This window comes from Lagenorhynchus albirostris, chromosome 8 (assembly GCF_949774975.1).
Source record: "Lagenorhynchus albirostris chromosome 8, mLagAlb1.1, whole genome shotgun sequence".
NCBI classification, from domain to species: Eukaryota; Metazoa; Chordata; class Mammalia; order Artiodactyla; family Delphinidae; genus Lagenorhynchus; species Lagenorhynchus albirostris.
In genome coordinates this window covers 23,033,103-23,048,355 of record NC_083102.1, presented here as the reverse complement: position 1 = coordinate 23,048,355, position 15,253 = coordinate 23,033,103, and the positions used below count along the sequence as shown (strand labels likewise).

The following is a 15,253-nucleotide window of genomic DNA, read 5'->3' as shown; positions in this document are numbered from 1 at the left end:
CTGAGGCCATATGAAAGGACAGAATGTAGCAGGAGGAGTTTTAGGGTAAACCAGAAGAATAAAAGATGCAGAAAGAGCCACTCCCCTGAAATATGAAGGGTCTGGGGCAGTAATGGCAGGGGCCTGAATTTCAAACTCTGTACCCAGATGCCTATTAGAGAACAACTAAGACTATTCACTCAGGAGGTTTAGCCGTACCATTTCAGATCTATGAGGCAGTGAAATGAAGTAAAAACAAACACTGATTAAATTTTTAAAATTTATTGGGTTTTTTTTTGGTTGCTGTTGATTTGTTCTTGTGATGGCTACAACACCAGACAGAACAGTGCCCTAATATCTAATGCCTGTGCAGGGCTGCAACTCCTTTAAAATATTAGGACTTGCTTTGGGCCTCCCTATTCTGCCTCACTCCCCATGAAGTCAAATAATTTCTGCATTTTTTAGTAAACTACAGTTAGCCCTGTAAACACTTTTTTCCATTCTCCCACCCTCTGTTTTCCTCTCTCATGTCTATGGGTGAAAAATTAAATAAAAAAAAAGAAAAAAATCTTAAAAAAACTACAACTTAGAATATATATTTATATCCCACTCACCCTAATTTTGGCTCTTCTCTCCAAAGACGACGACAACCCAATGTAGGTGGGAAGTGGACTTAAGAGACTGAATAGGGTCAGGATGGGGATATACATGAATTTTGGCCCTGGCAGGTCCTAGTATCATTGATATGACCATGATATAAAACAGAACAGGCTCCTTGCTTATTTCTCCTTGTCTGAAGAATTCTAAAGGTGAGAAGAAAACAGTTGGGACAGTAGGAAAAATTTCTACTAACTTTCATTAAAAGAGGAGGGGGAGGGGGAAAGGGAAAGAAGAGAGGGTGGGAGAGAAGGAAAGGACAAAACAGCAGAAAACCTTAAGATATGATCCTGACCCTTTCCTTCCAATTGCAGTTATTTAATTCATTTGAATTCCCACCTTCCCTAAGTAAATGTTTTTGTTTCACAGAAAGTTTTGTACTTTTATTTTTCTGTGTGCACACATGCATGTTAGCATGTGTGTGTGTGCGTGTGTGTGTAGGTACGTGTACGTATGTGTGCATGTCATTTGCTACCAGGAGAATGTTTCAGTTCTGATTTCAGTTTAGTTTTCCTTTTTTTTTTTCTTTTTTATTTCTTTAAAATTATTTTTCCTTTTAGAAACAAGTTCACCAGGAAACCAGCTCACCTCCCACCACGCTGCACAGGCCGCAGCCATCTTTTTTAAACCGCGCTGATTTTCCCTCACACCCCCAAACAGGAACTCCTCAGGATGGCCTTGGAAGGCTGGAGTCTCTCCCTGTCTGGCGGGAGGCCCTGGTGGCGGTGAAGGCCCCTCTGCCACAATGGAGGTTTCTGATTGTGGGACACAGTCTGATTTTTGTTTTCTTCCTGTCTTCTAATTAAAAAAGACATTCCTGACAAAAGAGAGAAGACAGTCAATAACTGTGGTCCAGGAGACAGCAAATACTTCAGAAAGTCAACCTCAAGACAGAAGTTTCTATACTTGCTCAGGCACCTCATTCCGGCCTCCGCTGTAAGAACTCAGTTTAAAAAAAAAAAAAAAGAAGTCGGATTTTTTTCACTTGTGATTTTAAAGGAGCTACTGTTTTAATGAAATACCGTCTGTGGTGCTTTTCCAATTCTGAGTGTCCTCAGTGATAATATGTGGGGGTAAAGAGTAAGCCAGCAGGTCCAGGCTGCCCACTCCAAAGCCAACCAGAAAACCTCCATTTAAGTCTTTTGAAGTATTGGGGTTTCATGCAAGATTTTATTTTGAAAGAAGGCTTTGCCTACTAAGAAAAGGTTTAAGAGCCACTGATTTAGACTCTACTATTACAGACACTGCAAAACCTGAGGATCCCAAATGATATCACTACTCATCAAAGAACCAAAGTTTAGAAATAATTTCTGGTATGGTGAGGCATTGCTCAACAGCATCTTCACCCGCAAATCGATTTAATCACAAAACCACCAGTGAGAGGGCTGCACATTCATCGAGAATTGCCTCCAGGGAGAATAAATTCTGCTTAAGACATCAAAGGGTGGGCTTACAGGAGAGATGCCTTTCTTCTTTCAGTCAAGAAACTGGCACCCAGACCCCACCACCCAGTCCTTTCCTTCCTCAGCTAAGCTTCTTGCTTTACTTCAGAATCAGAAGCAAATGGAGAAAACTGATGATCAGGGGCTAGACACAGAGGCTAGCTCTTTTCCTTTACCTCCTGCCTTGGTCAAAAACCTAGCATTTCAGCGTTAAAATTGTAAAAAATGATAAGAACAAGCATCTTTATTTATCAAATCTGAAAGATCAGTTTTAGGAAGGCAGTGCCATGTATCACGGTCTACTTTAGGTCAGCACTGTTTTCACCAAAGTTGCCAGGTTGAAAAATATTCATTTGTTACCACACATACTTACCATGCTAGAAATATCTGTAAAGAGAAGAGGGGAGGAATTTTCTTTTTGAGATATTCTGCAACAATAACTTTCTTATGGGGGTAAAACTGGCATCCAAAAGAAGCTGACAATTATTTGGCTGCCTTGACCCAAGAAAATCAGGCCTGTGCATTTCTCAGCTATGCAGCAGCGTTAAACTGTTAAGTCCTTCCCTGACTCTAGCTATAGTACTAGTCCCATGATGGGCATTAAAAACCTATGCCTATCCCCAAGTACTCCCAACAGCCAGGGGAAAAGCTGGGAACTATATACCACTCACCTGGGTGACAGGCACAGTGCAGGAGTATGAGCTATCGAAACAACCTGGTGAAGTCTCGCAAGGCCCAGCAAACTTGTTTACATTCCTCAGCACTAGAAAAGAAAAGGTAGGTTGGTCCCTGACTGATGAGAAAGATATAATATGTTGAAAAGCAACCACAACCTTGAGGTATACCGAGAACTGTCCCAGCTCTGCTCTCTCCATCATCTCTTGACCCCGCTTTCAATCTTTCTGTAACTCAAGAGTAAATATTAACTATTGTACATGAGAATAATTATAAGCTGTGTGGTTGTTAAAGAGTGGGCGTTGGAGAAACACTGCTTAGGTCTGAATCTTGGTTTCACTGTGTCCTTGAGCAAGTTACCAATCTGCCTCAGTTTCCTCATCCATTATCTACCCCATGATGTTCTGAAGATTAAATCAATTCCTATATGTAAAGTGCTTAGGATAATAGAACAGTGAATAAAATAGTATTTGACAAATGTAGGCTGCTACAACAAGAAAACTTGGCTATTCCCTGGCGGTCCAGTGGTTAAGACTGCGCTTCGGACTTCTCTGGTGGCACAGTGGTTAAGAATCCGCCTGCCAATGCAGGGGATGTGGGTTCGAGCCCTGGTCTGGGAAGATTCCACATGCTGCGGAGCAACTAAGCCCGTGCGCCACAACTACTGAGCCTGCGTGCCACAACAAGAGAAGCCACCACAATGAGAAGCCCGCGCACTTCAACAAAGAGTAGCTTCTGCTCGCCACAACTAGAGAAAGCCTGCACACAGCAACAAAGACCCAATGCAGCCATAAATAAATAAATAAAATTTAAAAAAAAAAAAAAAAGACTCTGCTTCCACTGTAAGGGGCACGGGTTCAATCCCTGGTCGGGGAACTAAAATCCCGTGGCCAAAAAACCAACAAAACCTGGTTAAAGTCCTTGACATAAATAAAAGAAAGCCAGAACCCTCAAAGTAAAAAAGCAAGCATATTCACCTAAGGTTGATCATTTTAACTCTATGAGCTGAGCTAACTTAGGTACCCTGGTTCCCTCATTCTTTCCCAAGAGCAGATTTTGTTTATAAAGCCCAGTCCAGAAAGTGAGTCTCAATAAGCGATTTTCTAGTTGAACAGGCTGCTCAAGGTTTCCTCCTGTGGGAGGAGGAGGGAGAGGAGAGAGGAAAGGGTTAAGGCATGAAGAAAGGGAGGAGGAGGAAGCAGGTCTTGGTCCTCAGGCAAGCAATGAGATGCCTAGGTGGCACGAACAGCCCAATATTCATTTGACCCTGTTTTTTCAAAAGGCTTCCTTTATCTAAGATTGTCATCAAGAAACCAGCTGATGCCAGCTTCATTCTTTTTTGTCAGTCTTCATAATAGTTTTTGGTAACTGAACATGAGGCTAAGCTAAAAACAGTGGAAAAGAAAGCACATCCTAATATGCTCACCCTTCTGTGGCCCTCTCTTTGGCTCAGAAAAATTAAGGGAGCACAGCCTATAGCCTAGCATTCAATGTCAGAAGAAAGCTCTCTCTCTCTCTTTTTTTTTTTTCTCTCTCTCTCTTTCTTGTAATGGTTAAAAGTCAGGGAGGGAAACACTAACAGTGATTCAACATAAAAGAAGGTAATAAGAGCTCTTAAGAGCCTACATCTGGATTTCCCCAGCTATTATAAGGTCTGAAACATCACTAAGAACCTTGATTTAGACTCTAGGACTTGATTCAACAGAGGCTTTCTTCTAGTCTCCCTCCATCCTAAAAATGTAAGGAAAGTAAAGAAGGTCTTCTAGTTTTATTGTAATTCTGCCATTTGCTCTGTGAATTTAACATGCCTCAATAAAAGCATTACATTTCTCTATTTCCGAATCAATACTGACTATAAGGAGGCAGCCTTGGTGAGTGAGCCCGATCACTCCTGCTTCCCAATGTCACGAAGGTGGAAGATACGTAACCCCAGAGAAGTCACTGTGTGGTGTATTATTATAAGGGACTAAGACGACAGGAAAGAGATAAACTTAGGATAATGCTGGAGACTCAAGATTCTTTTGCTATCTTAATGCCTTACATGTTGTTCAATACTACCCACCTTCAACCAGAAATCGTGGTTAAATCTGGAAGAGAAATGATAACTCCACTCTTAGCCTCTTTCGTAACATGAGAAAAAGTATTGAAACCAAAATTCAAGTACAGGAGAACTGTGGTGAGACATGGTGAAATGAGCGATAGGCCACAATCTCTTGAATCAACTCAGCTTCTGCTCCCAATCCTGTCAGCAACTGCTCTGGTGTCAATCAGCAAATGTTTAACTTAAGTGTCCCTGGTGATTAAGCCCAAAGAAATAGATTTTTAAACAAACAAACAAACAAACCTCCTTAAAAACTAGAACTATTTTCTGTTTCTGCCTCAGTCCTCCCGGCACTTAATATTTCTGGGTTGTTTTTATATTCATTTACACTTATTTATTTATATTCATTCAAAATTGCCACTATTTTTGTAGGTTCTATTTTCTGGCTTCTAGTCCCACCATCCCAATCCCTCCTATACTTTTTTTTAAAAATTAATTTATTTTTTTCAGTACGCAGGCCTCTCACTGTTGTGGCCTCTCCCGTTGCGGAGCACAGGCTCTGGATGCGCAGGCTCAGTGGCCATGGCTCACAGGCCCAGCCGCTCTGCGGCACGTGGGATCCTCCCAGACCGGGGCATGAACCCGTGTCTCCTGCATCGGCAGGCGGACTCTCAACCACTGAGCCACCGGGGAAGTCCTTTTTTTTAAATTTTAGATAATCCAAGTATAGTTGATTTACAATGCTATGCTAGTAATTTATCCCTCCCTGATCCCTTTCCCCTTTGGTAATCATGTTTGTTCTCTATGTCTGTGAGTCTGTTTCTGTTTTGTAATTAAGTTCATTTGTGTCATTAGACTCCACACATAAGTGATATCATATGGTATTTGTCTTTCTCTTTCTGACTTACTTAGTACGATAATCTCTAGGTCTATCCATGTTGCTGCAAATGGCATCATTTCATTCTTTTTTATGGCTGAGTAGTACCCTATTATGTATATATCACATCTTTATCCATTCATCTTTACATGGACATTTAGGTGGCTTCTGTGTCTTGGCTATTGTAAATAGCGCTCCTATGAACTACTGCACTATTGCATGTATTGGGGTGCATGTATCTTTTCGAATTATAGTTTTCTCCAGATATATGCCCAAGAGCCTTCCACTATACTTTTGAGTAATTTTATGGTCACTATTCCTCAAGCCCCGTAATCCTAGTGGTGCGCTGAGAAATGCAGCCCTTTTCATCTGATGTGCATAATGGAGAGTAACCGAGCTCTAACTAATGACTTCAGCAAGAAGACACCCCCATACTGGCCCATTCTAGTGTCAATGCTCCCCATGCATGTCTTTTTCTTGAGATCCTCATGCAAGTGATAGTCACAGAATAAATACCAAGACAGGAAAATGGGAAATGATGGCAAAATTTCTTCTAGACATGATTAGTGGTATTTGGAAAGCAAGAATGATATTTCAGAATGAAAAATTCCAGCTTTCTTCAAGTTAGCCAACTAAAAATGCCAGGAAATTAATTAATTACCAGTACCATTTGAGAAACAGGCTTGGACTTGCTGAAATGACACTGAACCAGTTTACCCTCCCTGCTAGGATGGCAAACAAAGTAGCATGTTGAGGCAGGAGTAACAGGACCTTAAAACCGAAAGGGAGACTGAGTCATGCATGGAACAGAAGGTTCAAGGGCAATACACATACCAGAGAAAGAGAATTACTAAGAGGAGCTGAGCAATCTCAAATCCTTTCTCTAGCACCTCAACATTACCTCTTACTTCTGTTCATTTCCCACCATTATGTCACAGCCTACTACAGGAGGAGCTGCAAAACTTGTTTAGCAGTAAGAGATCAAGTAGTCCAGGATGGTAAATACCTTATTGCCCCATATCACAGGACAAAGATCACAGATATTTTTGTTCAAAGCAATACATTATTTGGGTTCATTTTCCTAGCCTCAAGATTTTCCTTACACTATAGAATGTCCATGACTTTTATTTCAGACTTACACTTTGTTTCTACCTGTCATATATTAGCCTGGGTGAGGAAATATGAGCTTGGTGGAAACTTATTCCAGAATGTGTGGGAGGTTGCCTTAGAGCTGAAGGAGACATGCTCTAGCTAGTTTTGCAAGTATGTAATGACATTCTGGCAGGTTCTTCTCCAAGGAAAAAGTTAACTGATCACCTACTATGTACCAGATCGTCTTTAAATTTCCACTTGGTATTTCACAATAACCCTATGAGATAGGTATTACTAACCCTATTTTACAGATAAATAAGCTGCAAAGTAACAGTAAGTGGCAAGATTCAAACCTACAGCCTTGACTCTAAGCCCAGTCCTCCTTTGAGGGTTCTCCTCAGGCTCTCATTCGCTCTAATCTAGAGCCAATATGATCCTGCCCTTCTAATGAACAACACTAGATAAAACAGAGCAAAACAGAAGCAGGGAGAAGCAACTGTTATACTTCTTTCCCCTGAGACAGTTTGTAGGTACAATATTACTTCTACTGGGAAGATTCATAGTAAAAAAAGATAAAATAGTTTTTTAAGGTCATCCCAATAAATATATGCCTACCTAGTAGAGGGGAAATCCATTCTTTGGCAAAATGTGTCATGAAGGCAGTCACATGCTATTTTAAAGTCATGCATGTCACTTGATCTATGGCCCAAAGTCAGTTACTTCCGGGACATGAAGTTAGGCCACTTAGTAAACTACAAAAAGACAGCACTCAAAGATTTGGGATTTTACCATTAACAGAATTATTGGAAACTCTTGGGAATAAGAAAGTAAACCATTTTGGAGAGTGACAAGAAATCAATTCTCAGAAAAAAAGATTAGCATTTAATTTTCTCTCCCTTTTAAAAACTAGGTCTGGGGGCTTCCCTGGTGGCACGGTGTTTGAGAGTCCACCTGCTGATGCAGGGGACACGGGTTCGTGCCCCGGTCCGGGAGGATCCCATGTGCCGTGGAGCGGCTGGGCCCGTGAGCCATGGCCTCTGAGCCTGCGCGTCCGGAGCCTGTGCTCCGCAACGGGAGAGGCCACAGCAGTAAGAGGCCCGCGTACAGCAAAAAAAAAAAAACAACCCAGAAAACTAGGTCTGGTTTTAATTGTAAAAGCATACCATGCTCATGAAAAAAATGCAAATAGCGCAGGTTATGAAATGAAAAGTTCTAGTTATATATCTTTTCAGAAATTTACTATTCATAATAAAGTAGTTTGCATATATATATATCACATATAATAGAATAGCTTTTAAAAGTACAAGTTGGTTCATTTACAACAGCATCAAAAAGAATAAAATACTTAAGCTATACAATGTTGCTGAAAGAAATTAAAGATACCAATAAACGGGGCTTCCCTGGTGGCGCAGTGGTTGAGAGTCCACCTGCCGATGCAGGGGACATGGGTTCATGCCCCGGTCCAGGAAGATCCCACATGCCGCAGAGCGGCTAGGCCCGTGAGCCATGGCCACTGAGCCTGTGCTCCGCAACGGAAGAGGCCACAACAGTGAGAGGCCCATGTACCACCAAAAAAAAAAAAAAAAAAGATACCAATAAACGGAAAAACATCTCATGTTCATGCACTGGAAAGCCTAATATTATTAAAGGTGTCAACACTATACAAAGTGATCAGATTCAATGTAATCCCAATCAAAATCCTAACGACATTTTTTTGTGGAAATAGAAAAATCTATCCTAAAATTCATATGAACACAGTTCTCCCAGTTGTGCTGGTTTTCACCGTGGTCATGCAGTTACCTTGGCAACGTGTACATTGCTTTTTTGGCTTTTAATGTATAGTCAGTACTATACATTTTCTGTTTTGAGTTTTGTAACTCTGTAGCATTTTAGATAATATCGTGTTTGTACTTTGTTGTGTAGAGTAAAAGGATTGTGTTGAATAAACCTAGGATTAGAGTGAAAAAAAAATTCATATGAAATCTCGAGGGACTGCGAATAGCCAAAATACTCTTGAAAAAGAACAAAGCTGGAGGTCTCAATTTACCAATTTCAAAACTTATTCAAAGCCATAATAATCAAAACAGTACAGGTCTGATATAAAGACAGATACATAGACCACTGGGATAGAATAGAGAGCCCAGAAATAAATCCCTTACATATATGGTCAAATGATTTTTTCAATAAGGGTACCAAGACCATTCAATGAAAAAAGGACAGTGCAGGGAAAACTGCAAAAGGATGAAGTCAGACCCTTAACATACATCACATACAAAAATTATCTCAAAATGGATCAAAGACATAAATGTAAGACCAAAAGTATAAAACTTTCAGAAGAAAACATAGGGGAAAAGCTTCATGATATTATATTTTGTAATGATTCCTTGAATGTAACACCAAAAGCACAGGCAACAAAAATAAAATAGATATGGAGAAATTAGAACCTTGTGCACCATTGGTGGGAATGCAAAATGGTATAGCTGCTATGGAAAACAGTATGGTGGTTCTGCAAAAAAAATTAAACATAGAACTGCCATGTAATCCAGCAATTCCACTTCTGGGTATATATCCAAAAGAACTGAAAGTGGGGTCTTGAAATGACATTTGTACACTCATGTTCATGGCAGCATTATTCACAATAGCCAAGAGGCAGAATCAACCAAATGTCCATCAAAGGATGAATGGATAAATAAGATAGTATATATACATACAATGGAGTGTTATTCAGCCTTTGAAAGGAAGGAAATTCTGATACCTGCTACAACATGAGTGAACCTTAAGGACATTATGCTAAATCAGTCACAAAAGGACAAAACTGTATGATTTCACTTATATGAGGTATCTAGAATAGTCAAACTTAGAAAGTAGAACGATGGTTGCTAGGGGCTGGAGGGAGGGAGATATGGGGAGTTGTTTAATAAGTATACTTTCAGTTTTGCAAGACGAAAAAGTTCTGGCGATTAATCCCACAACAATGTGAATGTACTTAACACTACTGAGCAGTTCACTTAAAAATGGTTTTAAAAAAAAGGTTAAGACAGTAAATTTTGCATGTATTTTATCAAAATTAAAAAACATTTTAAGAGCAAGTTGGGTTATACAAAATTGTTATTTTTTTCCCTTTATATCATATATTTTTCTGTATCATCAAATGCATTTTTTTCCTTCTTCTTTTTCACCATTACCAAGCTCACTGCAACAACTCATTCTTGGACCTATAAATCGTTCCACAATTGTATGAATATAAGCCATTGCCTAAAATTTAGTCAAAATTCTAAAGACTCTACATAGAAAAAGGAATATCAGAGGAAGGTAACACACAGTTACAAAATCCAATTTAAGTTGTTGTCATTAATACTATCAAGGACCATAAAAGTCTCATAACTTCTGATTCAGTGATTGCATTTTAAGGAAAATAATCAGAAGAAGGAAAAGGCTAGACATTCAATATTATCCATAATACTGAAAAAATGAAAATTAATAGAGGCACTATAAGGAAATCAATCAACACCTTATAGCTATAAAACTGTAATTAGGAAGACTATGTAGGTATATTTAAAATGTTTATTACGTTTATAGTAAAAAAAAAAAAAAACCCACACATGTACAACTTAACATTTTAACTAAGCTGTAAGCAAGTGGCTCATGGGCCTAATGCATCCCAGAGAGATGTGTTGGTTGGCCTGAATTAAATTAGAATTTGAATATCTTTAGGCACAGCAAAAATTTCCTAATTCACTGCAGTCCATATCACTCTATAATATTTTACAACCAATGCTTCACCTATTCAGACACCTGCATTCTAGACCCCTGAATACAGATAAGAACTGGGAAGGACTTTAAAAAGATACAGACAGATTTCCTGAAGGGTAGTGGGCTGTTCAACGCACTGTTCTTTTGGAAGAACATCAGGATATGTATAATACAATAAAACTGAGGCACACATGTACAGCATGGTGATACTTTCCCCCAGATTGGTTTCCAATGCCAATTTGTGCAATTCAAGGCTAAACAGACACAAAACTTTGAATTTACAAAGACACACAAAAAAATACTCCTGGGTATATCTATAACTAAGTTGGTATAAAAAACAAAGATATTTTTTCTGCATACCCCTGCTGCTGATCATCACTCACCTAGTGACTTGTTTGTGGAAATCTGTAAGTTGTTTGTGTGTCACTGTGACAGCTCCCACGGTTGTCTCCTTTGGCAAACCTTTCAAGGAATTCTCTAACCATCGACAAAAAGTCTGTACAAAGAAGAGGAAGAAGCGTTTTAAAAGAAGGCAGGGCTTACCGAACTGAGATCCTACAGGTGATAACCAAAACCCACAGGTTTTTTCCTTAGTAGCATTAGCTCCCCAAACTTGGAAGCAAGTAAAGGACTTAATAGAAGTACTATTTCTGGCCTTCCAACCCACTGCGGGTTGGAACAGCCTACAAAGGCATGCCTAGACTCCCTTCAAGGGGGCAGCAGGCATCATTTCAGACAGAGCCTTTCAACCTTGGAAATGAAGTCGCTTCTGGATAAAGCTATTGTTCTGTTTCTGTCATTAAACTTATGTAGTATTTTAAAAATTAAACAGCCGCCAGAAAACTGTTGAGCTTAGAGATCGAAGGCAATCCAAAGCAAAAGTTCAGGTACCAGAAAGAGCAGGGACAGAAAGTATAGTAAGTAAACATTTAAAAAGTGCATACACGTAATATGAATCCAGAATCTTAAGGATTTTAAGGTCACCTCTCTCAGTAGGGGTCATAGCCAGTCAGTTCCTTTGTGATACCTGCCTGTTCTGTGGGTTAGAAAATTCTTTTTTTTTTGCTCACTCTTATTGCTCTTTTCTTATTTTTCTTTTTTTTTGGCCACACGGCATGCAGGATCTTAGTTCCCTGACTAGGGATGGAACCCATGCCCCTTGCAATGGAAGTGTGGATGGAGTCTTAACCACTGGACCACCAGGGAAGTCCCTCTTGTTACTCTTTAAAACAATTTACTTACATCTGAGTATAGTCTCTTTATATCTTTCATGTGTACAAAAACTGAAGAGGAAGGGGAGTGGGAGCAAACTTAAAAATCAAAATTCTAGAGACTTCCTCTGGGTTCTTATTTTCATTTGAATTGTTATTCTTTGAAAAAGCTCTAATTTTTCTTCATGCCTTTCTTAAGTAGGATGTATGCCTTGGTCACAGTTTTCAGTTGTAAAATAACTTTTTTATACCTAAATTTTTTACATTATGTGTTTTCCCATTGTTAATTTATGAACACAATAGACCAGAGCAAAAGTAAATATTCCACTATAAATGCTTAAAAAGTACTGCATAATTCTCCAAGTGTTGCCCCTTTTGAGTAGAAGACAACATTCTACTCAGACAAAAACAAGCAGAGGCAAACAGCATGAATGAACCCTTAACTGACAAAGCTTTGGCATCCAAAACGACCCATGAGTTAACTATAAGTATCCCCCAAAACAAAAACAGTAAGAAACTAAACTATATTCTGTCAACTAATATTTGACAAAGGAGATGAGAATACCCAATGTAGAAATGACTGCCTTTTCAATAAATAGTGCTGGGATAATTGCATACTCGCATGTAGAAGAAAGAAACTGGACTCATGCCTTTCACCACTCACAAAAAGTAACTCAAAATGGATTAAAGACTAAATGTAAGACCTGAAACCATGAAACTCCCAGAAGAATACAAAGGCCTAAAGCATTCTGACATGGGTCTTGATAATGATTTTTTGGCCGTGACACCTAAAGCACAACCAGCAAAATAAAAATAAACAAGTGAAATTACATCAATCTAAAAGCTTCTGCACAGCAAAAGAAATCATCAACAAAGTAAAAAGACAACCTAAGGAATGGGAAAAAATATTTGCAAACCATATACCTGATAAGAGGTTAGTATCTAAAATACATAAAGAACCCATACCAGTCTAGCAAAAAGCCAAATAACTCAATTAAAAAATGGGCAAAGGACCTCAATAAATGTTTCTCTAAAGAAGAAATACAAAAGGCCAACAGGTACCTGAAAAAAACGCAAATTAAAACTATAAAGAGATATCATCTTAACACCTGTTAGCATGGTCATGATCAAAAAGATAAGAGATAACAAGTGCTGGCGTGGGTATGGAGAAAAGGGAACCCTTGTACACTGTTGGTGGGATTGTAAATTGATACAGCCACCATGGAAAACAGTTCGGAGGATCCTCAAAAAATTAAATATATATACCATATGATCCAGCAATTCTACTTCTGGGATATATCCAAGGGAAACAAAAACACTAACTCGAAAAGATATCTACACCCCATGTTCACAGGAGCATTATTTACAGTAGCCAAGACATGGAAACAACCTAACTGTCCATGGATGGATGAATGGATAAAGAAGTTGCAGTATGTGGTACACACAATGGATATTATTATTCAACCATAAAAAACGAAAAAATCCTGGGCTTCCCTGGTGGCGCAGTGGTTAAGAATCCGCCTGCCAATGCAGGGGACACAGGTTTGAGCCCTGATGCAGGAAGATCCCACATGCCACAGAGCAACTAAGCCCATGCACCACAACTACTGAGCCTGTGCTTTAGAGCCTGCAAGCCACAACTACTGAGCCCGCGTGCCACAACTACTGAAGCCCGTGAGCCTAGAGACTGCTCCACAACAAGAGAAGCCACTGCAATGAGAAGCCCGCGCACCACAACAAAGAGTAGCCCCCACTCACCGCAGCTAGAGAAAGCCTGCATGCAGCAACGAAGAGCCAACGCAGCCAAATAAATAAATAAATAATAAATTTATTTAAAAAAAAAAAAAACGAGGAAATCCTACCATTTCTGACAAAATGGATGACCTTAAAGGCATTATGGTAAGCAAAATAAGTTAGAGAAAGACAAACACTGTATGATCTCACTTGTATGTGGAATCTAGAAAAACAAAACAAAACTCATAGAAAAAGAAATCAGACTTGTGGTTACCAGAGGCAAAAAGTGGGGGGAGAGAAACTGGAGGCAGTGGTCAAAAGGTCAAACTTCCAGTTATAAGATAAATAAGAACTAGTTAAGTAAGTAAATCCTATGAGTTTTCAACAGGAGAATTTTTTTCCTTTTTTCCTTCTTTTCTTTTTATTGTGTCCATAGGAGAAGATGAATGTTAGCTGAACCTACTGTGGTAACCATTTCACAATATATGTAAATCAAACCATTATGCTGTATGCCTTAAACTTACACACTGATATAAATCAATTATTTCTCAAAATATTCAAGACAAGAGACAAAGCTGGTACGTCATCTTCTACTGAAGAATCTGTGTTGAACTTTGAAAATGTATGATTGAGAATGTGCTCAAGAATGTTAATTTTCTTCAGACTTATATCCTTAGTTACGATTTCAATCAGTTTATAGCATATAGACAACCTAAATTTATGTAAGAGTTCCTTTACAAAAACTCAGTTTTAAGTTGGTGTTTACAGAAAACCACTTTTTAAAAAAATTTTTTATTTTACATCGGAGTATAGTTGATTAACAATGTTGTGTTAGTTTCAGGTGTACAGCAAAGTGATTCAGTTATACATATACATGTATCTATTCTTTTTCAAATTCTTTTCCAATTTAGGTTATTACAGAATACTGAGTAGAGTTCCCTGTGCTATACAGTGGGTCCTTGTTGGTTATCTATTTTAACAAACACTTTAAAATAATTTAGCAATTCAGTGGGTACACAGTAAACTTAAGAGCACAGGGCTACTTGTTTTCTGTTCCTGCTCCAAATTGCTGCTCTCATTTTCTTCTTTAGCCCTTACCTGTATGCTTACAAATCCAAAATTTTTTGTAAGGTTAAATGTACATAATAAGTTTTTTGTTACCTGGAAACCAAGTATATTTATTTAAAAGTAAGAGTATGGAAATTTTATTTCTCTTATCAATAATGTTTGGAATAAACTTGTTGGTCCCCAGGGGTTCACAGAATACTTTTTAGAAAAACAAAAACTACTACTGTATTAGATTGAAATGGAACAGGTGTCGTGAACAGCCAGCAAGGGAACTACAGGTACTATTCATTCCTGAAGCACTTGAGCTAATGGAAGAACTGCAGAGCTATTTGATGAAACCAAAGCCACACAGAAGCTTCACAGAGTTTGATGAGTAAGAATTAAGGTTCATGGAGGGGACTTCCCTGGTGGTGCTATGGTTGAGACTTCGCACTCCCAATGCAGGGGGCCCAGGTTCTATCCCTGGTCAGGGAACTAGATCCCACATGCATACCGCAACCAAGAGTTTGCATGCTGCAACTAAGGAGCCCGTCTGCCACACTAAGACCTGGAGCAACCAAATAAATAATTAAAAAAAAAAAAAAGTTAAGGTTCATGGGGCTGTTTCTGAAGTAGAAACCTAGAGAAAATGTTAGAAATCCATTACACATCTACCATCTACCCTACATGTGATTGTGTTTCATTTGAGTGAGCTAACGATAAAGTAATACATATGCCTAAGACA

General features: G+C 38.9%; 1 protein-coding gene across 3 annotated transcripts in view; it reads right to left on the bottom strand.

Moving 5' to 3' along the window:
• Positions 1-245: 245 nt before the first annotated feature.
• The window catches only part of TNPO3 (transportin 3), an 82,036-nt gene continuing 67,028 nt past the window's right edge, over positions 246-15,253 (bottom strand). For 2 of the 3 annotated variants that reach the window (XM_060156712.1, XM_060156714.1), the window contains 3 exons: positions 10,900-11,012; positions 2,750-2,841; positions 246-1,453 (listed from right to left, as the gene is read on the bottom strand). In XM_060156712.1, coding sequence (XP_060012695.1) covers positions 2,781-2,841; positions 10,900-11,012 — 174 coding nt within the window. In that variant the 3' untranslated portion in view covers positions 246-1,453; positions 2,750-2,780. Of the gene's footprint in view, positions 1,454-2,749; positions 2,842-9,834; positions 9,979-10,899; positions 11,013-15,253 lie in introns of those variants that run through there. The other variant, XM_060156713.1, reaches the window with a different exon arrangement.